This window comes from Hylaeus volcanicus, chromosome 2 (assembly GCF_026283585.1).
Source record: "Hylaeus volcanicus isolate JK05 chromosome 2, UHH_iyHylVolc1.0_haploid, whole genome shotgun sequence".
Taxonomy (NCBI): domain Eukaryota; kingdom Metazoa; phylum Arthropoda; class Insecta; order Hymenoptera; family Colletidae; genus Hylaeus; species Hylaeus volcanicus.
In genome coordinates, this window is record NC_071977.1 from 24,555,596 (window position 1) to 24,580,307 (window position 24,712).

Genomic DNA, 24,712 nt, shown 5'->3' on the forward strand with positions numbered 1-24,712 from the left:
ACATCCAGCGTCATCAGCGGTGCCACGACGGATGAAACGACGGTGCACGCTTCATCTGCAAGAGAGCTCGGATATCAAACGTTTCGCTTTAGCAACCGTCCCTCTTCCCTCTCCCTTATCCACGTAACCTCCTATGCTTCAATTAATATCGCCCTCCTCTGCATCCATCTTGACGGTAATCTTCTTCCTTAGCCCCCCTGCCTCTGCCTTCAAAACCCCACGGCTCTTATATCCAATCAGTGGGCGTTCGCTCGCTCGCTCGCTCGCTCGCACGCCAGCGATCTTATCGTGATGCGGCGTCTAGTTTACAGCCATAACGTTGGCGTTAAACGAGCTGACGACAGTCGAATTAAGAGGGCGAATTGCGAGCCGTATTAAATAAAATTAAGAGCACCGTCTCCCGCGGACGGTGTGCAAACCAGCTCGTGATATTGCCACCGGAGATTTTATGAATCTTTCGTTTTACGACACCGTGGAGGATGTTTAGGAAGCGACGCGTGACAACGGGACGCGAGGCATGGGAGGAACGGGGTCGCTACAACTGCTGACTATGGGACTGGAATGTCCATAGGGTTTGATCATCTGTTTTAAGAGATTTTACAAAATTTTTGTCTAATTTAAGTGCAGGCAGAAACAGGTAAATAATGTGTGTACAGTGAAGGAGACTTGGATCACACCTGAGTAGCTTGAATAATACTGGAAATACAAACGATTCATACCGAGTTCGCTTGGCTTTTGAGGGTACGCAATCTCATGTCGATTATTCTTTTTTAGACCGAAGGTGTGGAAGAGATTTGAAGAATAGTTTTTAAGAGTACCCGTTAAAGGACACTCAAGAATAGTTCACTTCGTGAAACTGAAATCTTTGATCTTGCGCCATGTGTTTCTTCAATACAGAAGTACCTTTAATACGTCGTGTGAAATGTTGAAAATACAAAATTATCTTGATTAAATTCGATAACAGTTAATTCCGTCCGTGTACTCAGAGCGAGGCAAATTCTGGAATGTAAGTGAAACAGGGCGATTCTTCGAATAAGAGTACATCAAAAACGTAGAATAACATTTTTCCGTTCGAGGCTCCATTCTCGAGAAAATCGATACAGAAACTTGGCTGGTGCGTCTGACCATTTCTCGTTATTTCTACTTTAACATTGGCATTTATCACCACCAGCATCGATGGAGATGGCGTATCACCTGTTTAATATCGATATTATCATCTGCTAACCAGCTAGAACCAGTTAAAATAGGTATAATACTTGTGTCAATGTTTGCAGACGCCAGGGGAAGTAGAAATAGCGAGTAATGGTCAGACGCGTCTGTCGAGTTCGCGCTCGATCGCACGCATACACGATGAACTTTTAAAATCAATATTCTGGAAAACGAAACGTCGCATGAAAAATTGTATTGTACATTGTATATCTATTTGTACGTGATTTTATTTCTAATGTCAGCTGCATACATATTTTTTAATTTATTAAGGTGTAAAACCACTCTAGAGGCAGAAGAAAGACCTAAATTTGATCATTTATTTTGAGAGTGTGACAAATGGAATAGAATTTATTTTCAGAAGGTTTATTTAACACATATTGAAGAACGAAAAACAATTTTTTTATTATCATTTTCATACAAAATGACGGCGATACAGCCCGTCGTACGGTGGGACGAAACGGCTTTCGGCGATCAAAAATCGATTTTCGTGAATTCGAAAAATGGAAAAACTGTTTATGTAAATCGATAGATGATAAATTTCTCTTTAATGTAGTGCAATCCGTTTTTTTATATTTGCTTCCGTTTTGTTGTGGGGCGCATTCAAAGGCAGTTGAAATTCGTCCAAGCAAAACGCTTACGATATTACTTCTGACTTCAATATACGATTCTAAGAAACTTTGCTCAGAAAGACGATACTTAAATGAATTATAATGTTTACTAGATTTGTATAGATAGTATTCAATGCATAAAGTAAGTCAAAATGTTAACAACTTTTTAGATAATAGGGTCTGCTTGGAGAGAAGTACATTTAAGTAAAATTGTAACTTTACGCATGGTTATAATGGGATGCATATTCGCGTGAAAAAATGTCACCGACTCCGTCGTTGGACGCCATTGGAGAAATTCTGATAAACGATTCTGAAAAATTGAATCGGGCGCTGAGGCGCGGTAACTTTTTATGATGAAGAAAAATTCGAAAGGGAGAAGGGAGAATGGTATCTTTACGCGGCACGTAGAGACGGGATCGTTTAAAGAGGTCCAACGTATAGCCGAGGGGGTGATAGAGGTGGTAACAACAATGGCGGCAAAATGTTCCGGGAGCATATTTCTCGCATCTTATCGCAATGGCCGCTCCTAGCGAGGGAAATTCGCCTGTTCGAGATGACGCGGCGCGCGTTCCTCGAACTACTTCTGCCCTAAATGGTAACTTATGCGTGCTATTTCTGTCGCGGTGGAACGATAATGACACGGCGACTGCGTCGATGCGAGCGTTCCACGCCGGAAAAAAAGACTGGAACAGCACACGCCTGGCGCCCGCAAATCGAATCTCGTTCCCTATTCAAACGAATCGAGCAATTCTGATTGTGCCGTTTAACGTTTAGCTCTCCCATTGAAAATTAACGGAATTCATAAGCCGTATCGTTGAAACGCTCGTCGGAAGTACGCGCACGAAGGGATTCCCGTTGGTGGACGGATACGAGGGAAAACAATGAATCGTCGATAAAACATATTCATCGGTCATTACCAGAGTTTATCAGGTACGTACATCTTGAACGCGGACATGGCATTAATGATTAAACGTAATTCCAGTAAATTGCACGCCGCTTCCGGCGAGCAGGCTTTTTTAACAGCGTGGCGACACGAAACGCTACGCACGCACCCACTGGCGTAGCGTCTGATACTTGGACCCTTGGGACGCAATTTATCGTAGGGTCTGTTTGAAAGGAATCCCTTTGTTTAAAGCATGTATAATAGTCTGAGAAGATTGTTGCGTTTAATTTCTTGATTTGTGAGGCAATAAAAATCGAAAATTTTTGGTAAGACAGAAATAGGCTTCGTTCGTATTAGGTATTTATTATAGGGTTCGTACCAGAAAAAAACATTGATAGTAAATATTGATCAGAATTTGACTGATATTGTTCCACACATAAGCTTGTATTTACTCAAGCGAACGGAGGATAGTTTTGCTGCTTTGAATAAGCTGTTATTTGTTCAGCCTAAATGCATCGGTCTCCAGAGGGTGAAATTAATTACTTAAACTTATTTGTATTGTCTATGATATTCCGCACGCGTTTAGGTACGCTATTGTACGAACCACGCTCATACATGGTTCTGAAAATTCCTTCACAACGCGCATTCACCGGTTCGAGCATTCGTTTGCATCCCCTTAAATCGCATTTGCGTCTGATTACCACTCTCAAAACTATTATCGGGGAATCGCTTTGACTGCTAATTGTCAATAATTACCGGCCATAATGCTCGTTAACGCGTTCGTCTATAGGATATTCCGTTTGGTATTTTAATCTTCGAGTAATTACTGTATTAGATAAAATCTTAAGCGCGCCCTCGAGGAAGAATTAATGAAATGATTACCACCCCTTATGTACTTAGTGTGCCACTGGGTACGCGTACGGACCACTGAATGCTAGTACACCTTTAATTAGCATTCCTCCGTGACTAGTGCACTTCTGGGTTAGGTCTGGGTTAGTGGTTCCATCTTTGTTGCACCTTGACATATAGATTTTTCACTGAATATTCCGAAAGCGATATCAAGGGTATGTTTTACTAATATTAGATACCAAGGTGTGCCGAATGAAAGAAAACACTGCAAAATAAACTATCTATTATTTCAGAACTACATATTTACTAAGTTGTGATATCCTTTCGGAATATAAAGTGCAAAATCTATCTGTCCAGAAAGTTTCGTACGGAACTGTACTTTATAATAGTTTCCTCCTCTCTTGCAGTATACTTAAACATTTTTATTTTTGATCAGAAATTACAGAAATTCAACTAACGATCTATTATACCAAAGAATCTATTCTTCATTTCCTCTAAAAACACAGTACTAAATATGTTTGATAAATTGCGAGAGCGGTTTCGCGGAATCGGAGCGAAATTTACTGACAGAATTTACAGACGTTGTCCATTAACGATCGAGCGTAAACGGAACGTCGGGGTCAGCGTCGCCAGCGCGACCGGTAACGATAAAACACTACAGGCGACGCCAGGGGGTTGAAGGCGGACAAAACGCGACGGTGAAACATGTCGCACGCGTTTCTCACGCGTTATCATAACTTCAGATCTGGCGGTTCGAGGCGTCGTCGGTGCTCGCGGAGCGGTCGAACCGTAACGTATGCACGTCGCTTCCGACCATCGTTGCACGGATACGAGCACACGCGGCCGTATCGGCGCCGGCGATAAGAGCGCGCCGACCGTGCGCGTTCAACGTTCGTGGCCGAAACGGATTTCTTCGTTGCTGAACGCCGCGCGCGGTGTCATTGAAATGGAAACGGGGCCGATAAAATCTGGAATTTTACGAGAATGCACCAGGGGAGAGGTTGTTCGGTTGCCCGAGCGTTTTTCTTGCACGTGAGCGGGGCGAGGAAACACTAAAATGGGGAAAAAAACGTTTCGCTACTTTTAGCGTGCTACGCGAAGGAGCAGTTTTTCTTGAATTTCTAATGCACATGATAACAAAGTATAATAGCTCGTGGAATTTAGTATATTGATGGGTCAACATTTTACGAAGCATATATGTGACAAAAATATGTCTGCCAGTAGTATTTCTATTTTCATTTATATTGTGATTACTAGACTGCGGATGATTGTGTATTTATTGCAAGTGAAAATGTGAGAAAATGTACGGGGATGTGTATAAATGCAAAAATATATGAAATGTCAAATAATAAAACTCGTAAAATACACGTTACACTGTTTAGAATGTATAACGCACTTTTCTTTAAATGTCAATTCTTCATCTGAACCTATAAAAAACATGAATTTACATGAACCAGCGTAGCCTAGCGAGTACAAATGAAACTCTCCAGATTCGTAAAACAAAAATATTCGGCGTGTATTTTTCTCATCAACTGGGATTCATATTTAAGGGATGAAATTACCCATCAAAATATGGGTTAAAAATGTTTTACTCTAATATCGCGGAATATATTAAGTTTAGACAAAAGGTTTCTGGAATTTAAAACAGAGGGAAGTTCGTAACTCGGTGAAGCTGTATAGGTATTTCTAAAATATGAAATTTAAATCCTGAACGTAGGATCTGGGGCACAACGGGAGTGCCTTTTATTACATTAGACGACTCGCGCAGCTTCTTTACATTATTCCCGACTATTTCACCCCCGAAGCTGTAATTCGAGATAAAACTTTCGAAGTTAAATTGCAACTATCTTGAGATTTTTTTATCGTGGCGGTGATTATAAGTTGAAACGCGGACTCGAGTTTCCTGGTATCAGGATCGCGGAGCGGTGGAATGCTTTACATAGCTTGACGCCGACCAGTGTAACCTTGATGTAATCGTCTATTAACTACTATTCTAGAATAATTCATTATGCCTAAATACATGCATGTATTCTTTCGTGTAGATTAATAATAAATAAGTTATTTATAATAATCTCATGCTCGAATATGTATCGTAATTGGTGAATTCATTACTCTCCATTCTTTTCTGTTAATCTTAGACTCAAAAATTTATGTGAAGTTTATTTTACGTTACATAAAAATTAAAAAATTCTCTTGTTTCCACCGCAACTGTACCACTCCTCAAATATTAAAAAATAAAATTCTCAATGAACCAAACTCAAAGCTCTAAAACAGCACTGTCCACGACACGTTTACCGTCGCCACCATTATGCAAACTGTTCCGCGAGATCCGCAGGATGTGCCACGTGCTTTCAGCGCAGTTTCTAATTACAAACTCGCGAAATTAGGAATCAACGTAATCCAGGAGAATCAAACGCTTTCTACGGGTTGCACTAACCCAAAGCCCCCGACAGTTTCTCGGCGAATTAAAGATCGCAGTTATCGCCGTCGAACAATGCGTCGGTTCATGCTAGTTAGGCGTTCAACGCGTCGTGCGCACGCCATGCGTGGGAGGGTGGCTGCGCCGAACAGCTAATGAAGACCCCGTTACGTTTCACGCTGTCGACATTGTCGGCGGTGTGCACGGGGGTTGAAACAGAGACTCGTTACGTTGTTCGGTTAACCTGGCGGCGTTTTGCATGCACGTTGTACAATTTTCCTCCGTAGTGGCGGGCTATATCATCGCGATAACGGCGTGTATCGCGTTCCATTCGCTTGAGTGTCTCTCCTACTGTTCTTCCCACCGGCGGATGCACCCGTTTACAGTCCAGGAGTCTCCCACAGGATCCCCCCTGTTCGGTATTGGTTATGCTTAATGGACAGTCGAATTTAATGGACAGTGGATTAATTCCCTACACTAGGAATCTTTTGAATAATTAAGGGAAGGTCATATTTGAGATTATCTTTTCAGAGAACTGTTAATTAATTTCGAATATTGTGCATGTATTATTCATCCCACGAATGATAATTTCGAATTTAAATGATAGCAATAATATCTTGATATCCACATAACCATGTTCCTCTTGTGACACCAAGCACCCAACAGTCTCTACTTGGTTTTTAATGTGAAATGAGACCAAATGAAAATATACAGTCAAAGATAGCAGGATAGTCAGGATTTGTTGGTTAAAGATGTCTGCTCATGCACCAAAAAATACACGACTTTAGTTTTGAAACACGGCGCATCGCGCGATACGTTTTCAAGATGGAAGGGTTGTAGATTGGATTTATTCTTCATTTTCGTTTCTGCCATTCACTCGTATTTGTAACTGAATTCTAGTGACGCGTGACGAAAAAGCAACTTTAATTGCGTTAACCCACTTTTTAACTCGCCACTCGATCATGCGTTTCCTTCGATTTCATGTTTCGTCGATCAAATTTATATTGGAAGCACAAAGTTACTTTGCATTGTGACATTTTATTTCCTACGTCTAATTCTATAATTTCTATAGTTTACGAAATTAAATTTTTAAAGGAGAACCCACAATTAGGTGCAGGAATGGGGACACGAGGTCCCTTGTGTTTGGACTCTAAAAATCTAAAACGCGCCCTTCTTCACGGACACTAGCTGTTTGACACATTAAATACAACAACTAATTAATATTAATACTTTCACTTTGACCTCGGAGAGCCTCTCTGCATCACTCACAAGAGCTTTCTTCTGGCACTGATCATTTAATTGTTAGATAACCTCTTAGAGTTAATACGATGTATTATCTACGACTTGTCATCGACTAATAACGACTAACTGGTGAAAATTCCAACAAACAGCTGACTAAATGTTAACTTACGCACGCCACGTTCAACGAATGGACGCGTTGCGACGCATCCAGGATCTCGTGTAACGAATCCGTGATCGTTTCGTGCGTTTCGTGCCTCGAAAGGCCGTGAAGCGCAGCTGGAGGCACGCGGTCAGATCGCGAAAGCTCGCCGCCGGTGTAGCGTAAAATATTTAATGACATTTATGAAGGCTGTGAAAATTTCAACAGGCACCCCGCCGAGTGCGCGTCGAAACCATTCTCGACGTGTAGCCCAGGCGAGTTATTTATCTCCGTGCGAGCGCGGTTCCACGTCGGACGAGGAGAACATCCCTATTATGAATAACCGATGGAAAACGCGAGAACGATGCAGCTTCCTGTTGTGGACCGAGCGCCACAGCGTCGTTGTAAAAACAATCGACGAGTGGCCTGCATTATTTAGAACGAGATAAAACGCGCGATAACTGTTGCCAGCAGAATCGCAAATGAATTTAAGAATTAATGGAATTAATTATCCGCTTGGCACGAAGCTTAGTATTTATGAGAGGATATTTTCTTTGGTTGGGAAGAGCTGATGTATCGCGGGGCTTTGTTTTGAATTCGTGGAAGCAGAGTTTCTCATTTTTCAAGGAAGAATACAAAATTTGGTATTTAATTATTACTTCTTGAGTATACTTTAGTAATTTTATATTTTCTTAGCTTGAGTTTTTCTGAAAAATTGATGTGAAGAAAGCTAGAAAGCTAGAAAGCTTCTTGAGATCTACTCTGTACTATTTAGGAACAAATTAAGGACAATTTTTGCTAGCCAAAGGAATGTAACTAAGAATAATCTTCCTAATAAAATTTCTAAATAGAAACCCAACTACCTTCCATTCCTTAATTATTTACAAGTACTCCATCGCACCTACATCTCATCAAAATAAAACACTGCACAACTTCGCTTATTAATCAAAATCGCCAATCAAGAACGTCTCGTGAGATGTCTGAGGAAGGAAAAAGATCATATCGCTATGGTGGAAATGGTATTAAATCCACTTCGTTCGAATGCTTGCAAAGAGGAGCTTCCAGCTTAATGAACTCCATAAACGCTCGCGAGTATTAATTAATTATCGTACGCCTGATGTGATTCGCGTGCCGGAATGAATGCGGATCCGCTCGTTTTGTTTTCCTTCCGGGGAAGAAAGAGACGATCGTTCCAGATGCACTGGTGGCTTGGATAATAACGCGAGCTCGCGCTGGCGCTTACGCTGCGCCACGGTGGTTCAAGACAAACAGCCAGGACTTATCGAGAATATCGTTTATCGATACTTTTTTAATGCCGCGAGCGCGACGATGCAACGAGGACTAGATAATTCTTAGACATCGGCGAACGACACCGACGGGAGTGAATGAACGAGCCGCATCGATTCCACCTGCTCCTAATCGTCGAGAGAATAACGCTCCCGAGTTGAGTGTCGGTGTCTCACAGTGCGCTGAAGTGAATTCACTGCGCCACAAAGATGATTCGAAGCATTCCAGTCTTCAAAGTGACTGATTTCAGTGAAAATTACGTGTAGTAAATATTTTGGAGTTAACTTCTTTGATATTTCTGCCCTGTTCTCGTCTTTCCTTTACGTTTACTTGTGCAGACATTCCCACTTCCCATTAATTTCCAGTTATACATCTTATACAATGTCTAATCGCTTTCAATCATTCAACACTAAGCTTACAGTTTGATTACAAGTAGCAAAATAGCAAAGATAACAAAGTACACTGTACCTTGTATTTCTATAGAAGAAGAATTGCCTATTTCAAAGACTGAATTTATCAATCTCAAAGTGTCCTCTTCTCCCGAGGACCCAAGAATGATAAGTCATGTGCTCCGCGGTAATTACCCCAAAAATGGTTCCATAGTCGTTCTCGCTGATAAATAGGCTCACATGAAACCCCAAAGCCAAAGATTTAGCGGTACGCCAGAATACATCATGGAGGGACGGAGAGGGAGCCTAACGCCTTATATAAACAGGCTGCCGTTATCTCCACAGAAGAGATAGACGCAAGAAAGCCGCAGGACATGCGGCTGGGAGGATATTCCACGGCAAGGGTTCGTGGCTATACCTAAAATGGTAGGGTAGGATCGTCAGGGAGGGTGAAAGTTCTCTTGGCACTCTTATGTACCGCGATAGCTTAAAACCGCAGGGTACGCGATAATAGCGAGCGATAGGTCCTCTGGGATAGGCCCTGTTCTGCCAGCTATTCAGGACGAAAACTCCCCTGGGTGTACGTCTTACATGGCGGACAAGCAACCAACAGTAGCCATATAGACTTCCGCAGCAGGATTCCGATTTCACAATTGCCAGGAACAATATTGCCTCGACAGAATGTATCGGCTATTACCGCGGGTAATTTGCTCGAAGGGTGCTCCTGAAAAGACTAAAATTCAACTCCTGGCGAGGGTGGTCTCTGGTAACAGAATACTTATCGCTCTGTGTATTTAATCTTGCCCCTCGACTGTGGAAGGATTGTGTGATAAACCAGAAAATGAGTCGATTACCTCCAATTTTTGAAAAATCTTATGTACAGTGGGTGTAGAAAGTATTCGTACACCGATCAATTTCCAAAAGAAACTGTGTAAAAGTGTAATTTATTAACTCATTTTTTTATAAACAATGTATAAAAATATAGTCCAAACAACATTTACTAGTTAATATAATTTGTGAAATTAACAAGAAAAAAACAATTAATCGATACAAATGTTGAAGCGATAAGTATTCGCACAACTGTTTAAAAGTACTTTACTGGAAATTTGATGTTTTCTAATACGTACGGAGCAATAAACTAATGTGTTTACATTACAAACTCTACTGTAAATAGTTCGCCATAAGAATCGTACAAATACTTATTTCTTCTATACTTTTACCTACTTTTCGCATTTTTTTGTTATTTCACAAATTATGTTAACTAGTAAATGTTGTTTAGACTACATTTATCTTAGAGACTTCCGAGAATATGTAAAATATCATTGATTATAAAAAAGGAAGTTAAGAAACTACAAAAGTTTTCACACAAAAGTTTTTTGGGAAATTGATCAATGTACGAATACATTCTACACCCACTGTAAGTGTCAACGCACTTAGTATAGTCACAACTTTTTATATTTATACCCTTTTGGTACGAACATTAGTATCTCTGGTAAGTACTAATCTTGACCCTCCCATCGGCAGTTTTATTAACCTTAAATACCTACGTGTTTGTGATCTCTCTATAGCTCCTCATGTTTTGGTTCAATCCACATGAAATTTACCTAACCCAATTTCGAGAGACACGAGTGGAGCCACATCATCTTCCAAGTGACCCAGATCTGGCCGTGTCCGGCGATTTTCATTAACGGATTTCCGTGTTGTGAAATTTCTATGGGACAGCTCGTACGTAGCAAAAGTACACCGAGCTGTTGCTTCTGTGAAAGGGTTGTGTGTGTTACATATGCAGCATTAGAATGAATGAGCACTGAAAGTGTAAATAGGGTTCTTATGGGAATTATACCTTCATGGTAACTCAGTGGTCGAGTAAGCTTCGAACTCGTAGTTGCCATAATACGGGACTTGAGTGAATTCGATTATAAGAAGCGTATATGAACGTCTCTGGTTCGTAATTATGGATCATTCGGGAGAAGTTGGCCTTCGAATTGATGCATTCATCAATGCACGTAACATCACCTCACCACTTTAGGTACGTAGGTATTTGGTTGATTGTTCATTGAGTCACTTATTTATCTGTTCGTCTAGCCACCTCATCATTTTGTGATCCTATTATTTAGAAATAATAATATACCACGCATCGGTTCGTTATATCACAATAATAATAAATAAATAATAAATTTCCACGACTCGATAATGAAAGGAGCGTGATGTTTCGGCACCTAAGCGTCGACCGTTCAATCCGCTCGTAAAACGCGCATAAGTGAGGCGTTGCATTTCGGCGGAAAAGTTTGAAACACAATGCGGTTATCTCGCCACGCATAACCCGGCCCCGAAACAGGTATCGCCTGGGATCTGTCCTGCGGGATTCCGTGGGGGTGGTATTCGAGCTGCTACAATCCGCAAGTTTCACTGACTCTGGCCGGGGAGTCCATAAAATCTCGAATGTATTTTGCAACGGCAGCAGAAAGAAATTGCCCCGCAGACCTCGTCATTACGGGGGGAGGGGGGGGGGCAAGTCCTCTGAAACTACGCCCTGGTAAAAGTCGAAAAATTCCACGAAACCGTTCTTGACTTCTTTTAATGGCGAAACTTCCTGGGCGATATCGGGCTCGTTTCTCTTCACTGCCTCTTTCTAACTTCGTCACCCTTCTAATTCTGTATCTCCTGTTCTCCTCTCTGGAGCAAGAGGGACGACCGGGGTAGGCGAGACGAAAGTTAGACATAAATACGGTTTAAATTCTTCTTTGGATAGAAATGTCGACTAAAGTGTTATTTGTTCGACGAAAATTCAAATTTCATTTGTAAAGTCAAATTATATTTCACGTTGAACCATTTATGGTTATACTATACTCGATATACTATAGTAAAGAATCATTTTATTATATTTAAGGAATATTATTCCTCAAATTATTTATAATATATACAATTACTAGTTTTAGGTGTTATTTTTATTTATTGTATGGACCATATATTGTAATTAATTATTATATAAACCACTTCTCATCTGCTCTAGAAAATTCTACATGATTTTGGAATAAATGTAACGATTGGAAATGGTGATCATAAGGACACCAATAGTTTTAATCGAGGGGGACATTAAACGCGCTCTAGTTGGTAAATTTAAACGCGAACTTTATAGCGAGGCATTATGGTAATGACGCCAAATATCTTCGATGAAGTGTATTACGTACTATCAACATATCACACAAGATAACGAGGTAGCGCCGTCATATCGAACGATCGATATCGTAGTGGCACGGGTACCTTTAAACGTGCCCATCTAAACGAGATGTATATACATGTACATACCTATAACTACATGGCCTATCAACGGAGTCCATGAAAGAGCAATCGACGAGCCTCAAGCGTACTCGACTAATCGCGTGCAAGTAAGGACTGTTCGGCAATTATTTGGTATACATTTAATTACTACTCGGCCGATCGCACCATTCTCACTGAATTGGACCAATATAACGAACACGAAACCTCTGGGAAATTAGCATATTAATTTACTCAAACAATGAGATTAATAATTGAACAGTGCGAGAATCATTTCTCGGGGCTTGCATTGCGTGATCAAATTATTAATCCTCATATTAATCCTCAACGCACAAGAAATAAATAAGAGAGGAATAAAATTTCAATTCTGAACCGTGTCAGAAATTAGTAGCCGTAGCACTCGAGGGTTAATTTGTCGCGAGAGGCGTAACGAATACACACAAGGGTAAACGTTCCTCGCATACGTTCATCCCTCCGCAAAAGGACCAATGGTCAAAGCGGAACGTATGGAGTCCCTTGTAGTTCCGATACAGTCGCCGACACCGATGTGTCCCAAAGAACAAAAAGAGGCCGGCTAATGACAATCGTCTGGACATTCCCCCAGCAATCAATTACGTTTCCCACCATTAATTACGCTTTGTCTAGATTCCAGAAGCGATTCGAGCGAAATTCCTTTCTTTATTTCGACGATAGTTGAGACGAGTGGCCACAGTCGAATAGTAGCTGCGTGACCGTAAGAGCCGTTTCCGGCTGCGGTAAAAATGGAGCAAAGCCAAAGGAATGCCACCCTTTTCTCTCCGTCGTTCCAACCCCTCTTAGCTCTTTTCGCGTTGGCGACACGAAGGACGAAAAAAGTGCATGGTTGGGCTAATTGAGCGGGGACTCGATTACGAGTCAGTCTCTCTGTTTCTCTAGGCGACACACGTACCACGGAGACCACCGGGTGGGGGGGGGGGGGGGGTCGACTGGTCTGCCAGGACCGTGCCAAGCAAAAGAAATGTCCACAGCCCGCAGTTTCACCCTTAACACGTTCGCCGCTGGTGACTTTTTATTCGCCTCCCCTTTCGTCAACTTTAATATTTGCCAACACGGGTCAGTTACACACCTACCGTCATTAGATTCTCGTGTCCAAAGAAAAATGGCGACCCCAGACTTTGAAATTACAGTTTGTAGATATAGTCTATACGATATTTACTTCTTTCATTAGTCGTTCGAAGACATTTTTTTGTATGGCGGGCCATTCTTTGGAATTATTGCTATTGAAATTAAATTAGGGACGAAAAATTAATTATATTGAATTAAAAGAAACAGGTGAGGTAGTTTGACATTTTTGAGGGCTGGTTTTTGTACTCGACACAGGAACGACCGATGCTTTTATCGAGTCTAAAGGACAGCGAAGGTGATATTGTTAGGGCGCGATGAAGGTTGAATTGTGCGCGTGTCGCGTGGAATAAAGAAGGGATGATGAGGTATCTCGGGAGATAGATGACTGTTACGATCGACGGTTGCGAGAAGAATGTAGGTATTTTGTATTGTGATGTATATTGAGGCGCGAAGGTTATTTATTTTTGAAAGATCAAGTTACCCTGAAGGTTTAATGGCATGATTTATCACGGTTTGCAAGGGAGAGCTCAATTACTTGTAGTCCATTACGACTAATAAATAATATTAAACGCAGACTTTAATATAGTAAAGACACGTTTAAATATTTAATTCTAAATACTTCCTCAGACGTTTGCATTTGATTCTATCTGCGTAAATTAAAATTTATCAAGAGACAAAGGGTTACTAATGCAATCTACTTGATTTTTATTTTGAAAAATATTTCGCTTGATTTTACTTGAATAGCCAAAGACTACTGTATATTCTAGTTTAGTTATTACAATGACCCTGCCACAGTCCCTTAAGGGCAAATTCCACCCCCTATTTAAGACTCTACAAATCTGATCAAGATCAAACAATCTCGAAAGTACATGTGTTGCGATAATTTGTGTTGCAGGCGATCGACACGAGGTTCCATGAAGACACCACCCCTCAGCGACCATGAAGACTGATCGCCTGCCAATAATTGCCAAGCTCTGTGCACTGCTGACGCTGTTCGGTCCGCCTCGCGATGCCCGAGCACTCGATATACGTGAGCGACTTGTTTCACATTGCCGTAGAATATTTTACTTTCGGACGGTATCCCGCGATACAGTAATAGAATTATACGGCGCTCGTGTTTTATTCAGATTTCAATCATTCCGGCTCACTGTTACGTATGGTTGGCAAATTTTAATAGTCCATGAATATGAAAGCGAGCGTCGTCGTGCGGATAGAATTTCATTTGAAACGACACCGGCTCTCCTCTCGCGTCCAAACGGTGTCACGAGACGTATTATGCTCGACAATATCTATTAAGTGTAGTGAATTTTGACACCGGATTCAATTATTACGGCAGATTTAGCTGGCCGTATCGCGGCTCGAGCCTCGTCGCGTGAATTTCATCAATAGTTCAACGCTTTATGAAATTTACGAATAATTAATGGATACGTTAACCGTAACTGTAGTGTAAGAATTAATTTCGGTATTCTGGTCGCGATATTTTCTGGAGAAATTACGATTGCCAAGAAAACGTTGATAGGATTCGAGTGGAAGCTCGCTGGCGTATATAAATAAAAACAAAAACGTAGTTGCGTTCAAGTAGTGAGTTGAATAATTTTTTAAGAACATTTTGTAACTGTATTGGTATGAATTTTTACTTTGGACTACGTCTTGGGAATTTGAACTGTACAGCAATTGGAGTCTTTGAAGTAATTAAGTGATCTGTATCACGTTTGAAATTGTGAAGATATAGTCCCTTTAATTGGCGATGTATTCATTCAAAAAAACAGTATCTTCCACTGCACTATTTGTATCAAATACTGAAGTACATCGAACTATAGAACACCTTATATCTCACAATAAGCATCACATGTTATTAAATACCAATTCCTTTTCTTCATTCTACGAAAGAACACGAAATTAATTACATACGACAACAAAAGGTACCCGCTACATTTGCACGACTGTGATATTGGCATTAGAAGAAACGGTTGAACAGACTTCAACTCGATTTCACCCACAAGGTAGACCTTACTAACCTACGTGCTCCACTACCCGCTCCCACGAAGGGCGAATTAACCCCTCAGACACGGGTTCTCGAGGTGCAAAGCTACATTTCACGAATTCAATTTCCCCTTCGGGCCTTTTTTTTCGAAATTGAATCCACGAACACCTCGGTTGCATAAAGAATAAGAATTTCGCGGCGTAAACCAGGTCAGAAGAGGGATGGAGGCTCACCCCCGGTTCCTACCAACGAATTTCCCCGGGTGTTGCGGCTGCGGAGCGCGTTCCTCGGCTGGAAAGTAACCCCTTCGAAGCCTTCCTTTCTGTCTTCCTCCCTTCTATCCCCTGCCACCCTGCGCCGGGCCCGCGGCCGTCAAATTTTTCATCGGGAGCAGGTGATCTCCGAGTTTTTATTTTCCTCCGACCAGTCTACGGCGATGGGGGTGCCATCAGTCTGAAGTAATGACTCGCTATTCTGCACCCGCCCGGGGGATCAATTACTTTGAATCTAATGCGACAGGATAAATTGCATCCCGCGGAAGAGTCTCGCCCGTCCCCTCCCCGATCCTTGGCGCCCACGCAACCGTCTGCACAGGGGTGCTGTTACACTTCTTCGCGCCTAGGTTCTCGAGTCCATCACCTCCTGCTCCCAATAATTAGTTTGCAACCTGTTCAAAAGGTGCAAGAACATGAACCAAATTACTTTGTTATTGCAGTGGAACTGCATTTATCTGAACATAGCTGTCCTCCAATTTAAATCCTACCAAGATATACGAAACATTGACATGAGTATATTGAATTCGCAGTCAAAATCTTAAAATTTCCTTCATTTCGAAGCCGTTCAGCTCTCACAGCCCACGCAGAATGTGTTGCTCGCTCTCCTGACATGGGTGACGCCTACCGCGGCGTCCCCTGCGACGCGGTCGACGGTCAGGGATGATTTTACGCCTGTAAGGCAGCCTCATCTTCGGAAAACAACCTCCTCGTTATCAGGTTTCTACATCCCATCTCATCGCTCGACAAATTGCCAATAAGCAAGTCCCATCGATTACTCTCTGTCGGCATCCTATGTATATTAAATGCGCCGGGCTGTTGCCGGTTCTCGCTGGGACGAGCTTTGATTTTTAAACAGCGCCACCGAGGGATCGATGATTTATCGGTGTACAATATTACGCGCAGTTGGAAGCTACTGTTCGCGTGGTTTATCGGTTTTTCCTGGTCTCTGTTCGACTTTTAATATTAACGGGATATTCTCATTGGCAGCGCGGAGAAGGTACCTGTTCCTTGGAGAATTTTTTGCGAGAACGGTATAAGCATGAATAATTTCTAAATTTAATACAAGATTGCGGGGGAGTTGTTCGTAAACTCTTACGTTTTTTAATGTTGGGAATACTAGTATATTAACCTGGGAAAAATTGGCGAAGTAAGGACTGCGAATGAAACGATAGTGAGGGGATAAGTTATTTCGTAAATAATGATTATAACACTGAATATACTATCATACGTCGAGTATAACATTGTTCATTACACTTCATCCTCTCTTCTGATTTTAGCTCATTTAGATTCAGGTTTAGATTCAATCTTAATAATTTCTTGCCAAGAACCGTTCCTACGCTGCTTTGAATAATTATTGAAAAACTTCCCTGTTGAGAGAATGTCTACACCTAGAAAAATCACGAAAAACTACACGTGCAGAGTTGGAAATTCACTTTCTCGATATATTTCCGTTAAAAAAAATCTCAGCCTTCTTCAGGTCCGTGACCTAGACGGGCCACTTACCGAACTTTCACCACAATTTCCAAAAGAAATTTACCAAGATTCAGTGGACGAACTCCTTTCGTTGGGCGATTATCGGTTGAGGGAGCGACGTGGTTCCCCATGAATCCTCCGAAGTACTTTCCAAGTTTTCAAGATTATCGGTGTTTCCGCGGCGGCACCCGTAACGAAGAGCCTGCGTCTGGAAGTATTCCTGTGTCTCAGCCTCTCGTCACATACCTGGAATACCGTTTTGCCCTCGCTTCGGATCGGGCGAAATTCCGTTTACGTTTACTCGAACCATTGAAACTTTTCTTTATCCCCGACGCCCATAAAATAGACTTTATACGTGCCTCGAAACTCCTGATGTATTCCGCAACTGTACGCTCGACTTTCGACGTACGAAAGTAAACGTTCTGGCGTCGAGGGTTGAGAGAAAAAAAAGGGGGAGAAGAAAAAAAACGAAACTCCTAGCTCCCTGGAATACAGGCGTTGTTCCCTTTTCGCGTGGAATCGGCTCGATTACGCGAGCGCCGGAATGGGGTTTCTGGTGAAAAGGGAAGAATTAGCGGCGCGAAGAGGGAAACGAGGGTGAATCGACCGAGCGAAAACAGGAAAACGAGAAACACGTCGGGAATTGTTATTGGAAAATTTTACAATCTTCCCACGGAAATCTGCTCGATATATTCCCCGCGTTATCGATATTCCTCTCGCGCGATGGGTTCTTTGGGCGTAAATGTAACATTTTGGGATCAAGTGTTGTCGATGGAGCAAGTAATCAGTTGCTCGTTGGGATAAACTAGATGTATCAGGTGTAAGAATCAATTCGGTGGCTTTCCAAAGCGAACTATGTCGTGTGATTAGGTAGACTTGATAGGTTGGTACTCTATCGTGACAAAATGACGAGTGAATACGAAGACAGAATTAATTTCTAATTTTTATTCCTAATATTTTGATCAAACCTTCGCTTTTCTCATCTTGCAGTTTGTGTGTTTAGCTTCTTCGCAATGATTTCTATTTTTCTTTTTTCTAATCGAGCCAAATAATATTTAACATTTGATCAATTTCTTGCTCCTTTTCCTCTTCCCTTAAGTGTCAAACGATAATTCTACGAGTGGTAGTATTTTAATCAAGCTTTTTAGTGCGAGCTCAAATACCACAGGTTTATTTAAATCGCGACGTTCTTGGTTTATTTAAATCCAGACCATCGCAATTTAAATAAACCAAGATCATCTTACTTTAAATAAACGCGTGCTTAATTAAAGTACACACGCGGCACATGAAATAGAATACCAGGCTCTAAAAAAAGAAGACTCGCCTAGGTCGCGAAACGGGATCTTGAATTCTAATTCGTAAATTGAAATATTAAATACCACTGTCGCGTTTCAGCTGCTCGGAAGATCGACGGCTGTATCCTTCCCCCCCTCGAATGAAATATTAAAGGGAACTGGGGAGATGTAGGTTGAGTTACACAAAGATGCTTGGAAGGCCACTCGTTTCAAAGACCATTTAAGAATTTCCTTTTGTTGCGCGTCAGACGTACATTCTCCTACACAATGCGTTCGCTTTAAAAGCGGTAACTCTTTCAAATGACGCCTGCTTTTGGCGTAACAATGTATTTTTCCGTCCGTCCGATGCCAACAGCGCCTTTCCCTTTGACCGACCTAATTGCGAGCAACGTTAGAAAGTGAGTAAAAGAAATTGTTTTCGTGCCGAAACAACCCCCGACGTATGTACGTTCAACTTTCAACTTCCAGAGGGAAAGGAACGGTCAGACGTTTGCGTTTGCACGGTCGTTGAATCGCGAGAGAGGGGATGCTAGGGAAAACATTTTCAATCGGAACAGGTCTTCCGTGGCCTCAATCATGCGATACTTTTCCCGTTTACCGGCGATCTGGAGCATGCCGTTTCTACGATGAACGACAACATCGGCCCATTTTGATCCTATTGGTTTTCCGAGCGATACGAAAGCCGGGGACACTGATTACTCTCCAGGAACCAATGGAATCAATTGTCTAGGCGAGCCTCGAAACGCTGACGTCGATACACCCGGACCGTTCCGTGAAACTCCATCCGAAAGGATCGCATTTCAAGAAGATCGTCCTTTACGTAGGTACTTCGGAGAAATATCCTCGACGACTTTGGAGAAACACAGTCCACTCTTTTCTTAATTGGATACTAGGGAGAACTGGGAAAAATTTAACGATTCGTGAGTTAATTGGGAGCAATCAACGAGTCAAATGTGCACGGTACTCTAGCGATTACAGTTGTGGGAAGATATGAAAAATGAAGCATTAATTAAATTTCAAGTCTATTATATTTTTCTATGGCAAGGAATGTAATAGAAAACTTGAAAAATACATTTCTTGGACCTGCACGATCTTACAGTTTACACAAACTGTCTGTTCTGTCTCTCCTGTCAATCTCGTTTGGCCTTGTTTGACCATGTCTGGCTCGTCAGACCTGCTTCGTTTGTTTTGTCTAACTAGGTCTACCTTTGTGCGGACTTTTAGCTCTCGTTTCACTTCCATTTCATTTCCATTTCGTTTTAATTCCATGCCTCTCGTTTCCTCAGACGTAACCTAGATTTAAAATAATCACACATCACTTTCCAAACAATTCATTAACCTTAAAAACAAAAAACTGTATAAAACCTACATCAAGTCAAAATTTAATTCAAATACGTTCAACTATAAACAAACAAAAAATATGGCAAGCATTACAGCGATTCAACTTGCTCGGTATCAAGTTCCCTCGACTGACCAGTTCGGTCTGGAGAAAATCGCGAGTACAGAAAGGCCTGTGACAGTGACGGTCAAAGGGGTCTGGGAAAACAGAGGGAAAGCGAAAGAAGGGCAGAAGCGAAAAGAGCAGGGGGAGCGGAAAAGGTCGACAGCGCGGGTGGAAGGCGAGTTCAGGGGCGAACAACCATTGTTGCGAGCTTTCGTCGGGCGTCAAGGAGTTCTGCTTGAAGCTTACGTTTCCCTCGTTATGGTAAATGGTCTGTCTTGGTGGTTGGGCAAACAGTCGCACAAAGATAAGTGCAAGCACGGGACGCACCCGGCCGCCATCTCGAGACGCTTTCGAGGACTTCTGGCCTTTCTCTTTGTCCGTTCTCGTCGCGGTACCGCGAACCCCGCGACGTTGATCCTCCGAAAGGTGTCCAGTCGGGTTCCGGGTGACTGCTGAAACATGCATAAGAGCGGCCATTGTTCCAGGGAAAATGATTACTTTGCGCCCACTCGGGCGAACGTATGAGAAACGTAGGCGTCTCGGTGGATTCAGCGCCCGTTGGCTCCCGAGTTAACCGATTTGAATGACAAAAGCGCAGATAGGTGGTTAATGTATCATATTTGAGTTCCTGTGTCTGAATAGACGGCGACACCGCCTGCGGGGGCAAAGGGTGCGGCGAGATTCAACGCGCGGATCCAGCGTTTGCGCGTTAATCCTTAAACTTGACGCCGACGTCGCGACAACGACCGCTTAACTTACGAGCTTCGTCGACTGGATGCAACTACGAGCTTGAAAGTGCATGGTTTTTATGGGCTTGCAAGTTTTTGCGGGTTTCATCCTGGGGCGATGTCGCTGGGTTTGCGTAAATTCGTTCTTACAGGAATTATGAGAATTTGTAGCTGGCATGGAGATTAAAATGAGGAAGTGCTGTATGGGGGGATGCTTGTAACCACTTGTTATCTGAAATTCAAACAGATTTACATGTCAGAAATCGAATATGTTTTTAAATGGATAGATGTGAGAGGATTTAGATTGGAGAACTTTAACCCTCTCCTACGGTCGGGTGAAAAACGATCGACATATTAGTTCTGTCGTTAGGTTTTTGCAACTGTGAAGACTGAAATCATCCGAAAAAAAAGAAAAGTAACGATACGTTTCATGCAAGGCATCTGTAGGTTGAGTGCCTGTGGAATTTATTTACATGTAGACTACGAATATTTATGCAAATTTATATCTCCGCAAATCCAGAAAAATAATTGAAACTTAAATGAAAGTGTTTTATCTTCTATACAGTATAACATGTAGTTTATATACTTTCCCATTTTGTGTACGTTCTTAAACATTCCTTCATACTTTCATTTGCCACGAATGCATCAGGATTCGCAATCTATTTATAAGCCACTTTTTCGGATGGAACATAGTATACTCAAGGCATAGAAACAGCTATCCATCGCCTCGCCAATAAAACCTTTCTTCCTCCCTCTATGAATTTTATCGACCACTCAAACCTTTCCTTAAAGTTTCAAAACACTTTGTACATGCATCACCTTTCCACTCGGCCACCATTCACACCGTGCTCTATGAAAAACGCACGGTAAGTATCCCATGAAAATATTTTGCCACGTGACCCCTCCCTGATTTAATATTCCGTCGAGATACTCGCGCTAGGACCGCGTAAACTCTCTTCGTAGGAACTTGAGAAAAAGCCTTTTATTATTCTCGACGTCCATTGCCATAGACGTTGGGTCCGTTCCGGAGGTAGAAGGTGATCTATACATTCTCTTCGAGGCGAAGAGTTCCCATAAGTCGAGCCGAGACGGTTAACAATGTTAGAAGTTCGGTAACTGGGGCAAATTGGTCAGAGTGGAAGATTTCTGCCCGTCCCGCTCCAGCTTTCCGGCTGATAACAAATTAGCCAAGTTCGATATTCAACTTCGCGATGATTTGGACACCTCTAACGCGACTCCCGATCGTATATTCGCGAAAGCCAGCCCCCCCCCCCCCAGTGTCCATTGACACTGCCATTTCTCTCTCGAACACGAAACTTCGACGTTTTAAATAATGATCGGAACGATAGGATCTTCGGAAAAGTGTGTTTGACATGAAAATAATCTTATCTAAGTTTACGATGATAGACTTATTGTATCAGGTTTATGGTAACGATAAAATTTATTTGATTGTGGATTTTATGAATTAATAGCGTGTGTTAATAATAAACACGCACAGAGTGCATTTAGATAAATATTTCAGATATTAGTGTATATATAACATTAATAATCATATTGGACACGTTTTGCAATAGAAAATATTCTTGATCGTTAAAATATAAATGAGAAAATTTCCAGAGGAAGGAAGGTGTATTGTTATTCGGTGTCATAGATGCTATAATGTTTCAGGCTCGTACCACGGCGAATGTATTTAAATGCTACTGAAAAAAGCCTTAAGGCAAAGTGAATTTTTACTGCTTAAGATCAATAGATTAAATTTAGAGGAGAGTCCGACATGAACCATTCATGAGAATGAAATATTTTTGTCATAAATCCGGGCCCTTATCAAAGTTTATGACCAGATTAGTGTAACCTGAATTATTCAGAAGGTAGAAAATTCTGAGATTTACCTTGCTTGCCATAACGCTTATTTTATTGAGTAAGCGTTCTAATTTTCCCCGAGCATATTGTCCTGGAAGTGAACTCGGATTAAACTGACCCGTGGTCAGACTCCAGGTTCTTGCGGTGTGCTGCTGTCCAAGAGTCCCAGTTTACGATACTGCCGGCAATAAATGATTCCCTGGGTCGAATGCTTAATTCGTCCCCATGACAATCTCTTTTCTGACCGCTATTTTCGCTACTTCCGATTCAAATACGGTCAGTCTCGTGTAATAACGAATGTCGAACGAGTTTGAGACTAGAATCGTAAAACATATTGGGTTGTATGGAAAGTCCATGCCGATTTTTAGTAGGCGGTACAGGTCTGAATATATCGGAATGGTTGAAAACAAATAACATGTGGACATCCCCTTAAAAGGTGGAAAAGTTGTGGAACGAAATGGTACATATATAATTCAATAAATATATATAAAAATTCAAACGTGTCTTTGAATGTTTCTTAAAAATTGGCACGAACTTTCTAGACAACCTAATATAATATAAATACATAACCGCGTCACCAAACGTGAATTTATTCGTTGTTACCTGAACATACGTTTAAAGTATGATTAAAACCTCGGATGGATAACGGCGTCATTGTTGAGTTGAATATGGAATGGTTAAATATTAAATGAACCCATCTCGGCGGTTTAAGATCCACGCGGTAGCGATTCTAATTTCGTGCAATTAATAATGAAATCCGTGCGCGAAATATTCGACGAACAGTCGCGCCCGAATGCGCAAGAATAAATTGAATATGAACGAGGGACAAACGTAACGGCAATTATGGAGGTATTGTGTGCTCGTTAGCGCGAAACAATAGCGGGTAATGTTGCAATTTATTTCCAGCTGCTGGTTTTGCATTCGATTAAACTTCAATTTTTCCACCGTCGTCGTCGGCCGGAACGTCGATAACTAGAATCTAGACGTCTTCCCAGCCACGACTTTGACGACTTGAATAAAACTCGTTCCTTTTCCCTCGCTGCCCTTCTCGACCTTTTTCCCATTTTCCAGCCAGCTAGCTCCAGCGTCTAACTTCCCGATTCAGAATGCGGACGAGCTTCGTGCGGTCGTGCTTCAATTCCCCCTCCGATATTCTCTTTATATTTTGTTATTAACTTTATCAGATTGACAATAATAAAAATAATGAGAGGAATATGATAAAAATGTTTATTGTGGTCGTCATTATTGTTGATGCACATTGGTGGTGATTTATATTGCTTCGAAAAGCAAGTAGAAGTGGTTATGTGTGTGCACTCTATGTGATTCTCAATTTTTTCCAAGACTCTTATATTGTAGGCAGTCTCTTATATTGTTTACTTATATAGTTACTCTTCTCCCTACACGTAAGTCTTCTTCGCTCATTTCCATACTTTCAACTCCCATTAATTAATACATACATCTCCATCAACTATCGTTCCTCAAGCATTCTAAATATCCTTGAAAACTTCCCAAAAGTTACACTTATATCCATTTCGTCTTACAAGGCCCACATTTATCAAAATATTTACTTTCCTATCGCACTCGACATTTGCATACGTCTCGTAGCGACACATCGCTTAATTCGAAGGGTCACTCGGCCAGTTTGCATTCGAGGGCTTAGCTACCGTGTTGTATATCGTTCCCAGAGAAGAACGACTCCGTCGTTGTCCAAGCAACCCCGTCCCCGAGCAGTTTCTTCTCAGCCAACTGAATCGACCGTCCGTGACGAAAAGCTTCCCGGCTTTTCGCGGATTTGAAATGCAGAGCAGTTTTCCTCGACTCGGGAAACCCGGGGCCGAGCTGGAAACGTCGTCTTGTCCGATCCCAAAGTCGTGTCGTCGGTTAATCTTCGATTCTCATCTTCTTCCTGGATGAAAGAAACTTATCCGACCGGTGATGCCCGATCTTTTCTTTCCAGCGGGGAATACTTTCTTTTTTTCTTCGCTTATTAAACTTTCCTGGTGATATAATACCGCGGAGGCTGATTTGAAATGAAGATCACAGCTGAATTACGGCTCGAGTGGGTGGGGAGCTCTTAAACAATAAAAGCAGGACTCGATTTATCCAACGTTAAACCCTCTTTTGGAATACATATTCTAGGCGTATTTTTATGTGTATCAATATAGATTTGCATTATAAATGCTTAATTATAAGTCTGAGAGATACGTAGTATATAAATGTTCCTTTATTTATTTATAGACTGTGA

General features: G+C 41.7%; 1 protein-coding gene across 2 annotated transcripts in view; it reads left to right on the top strand.

Moving 5' to 3' along the window:
- Positions 1-24,712, top strand: part of LOC128872155 (discoidin domain-containing receptor tyrosine kinase B-like) — a 120,229-nt gene that overhangs the window by 39,053 nt on the left and 56,464 nt on the right. For both annotated transcript variants that reach the window (XM_054114565.1, XM_054114566.1), the window contains exon 2: positions 14,304-14,438. In XM_054114565.1, the coding sequence (XP_053970540.1) occupies positions 14,348-14,438 (91 nt within the window). In that variant the 5' untranslated portion in view covers positions 14,304-14,347. The remainder of the gene's footprint in view (positions 1-14,303; positions 14,439-24,712) is intronic.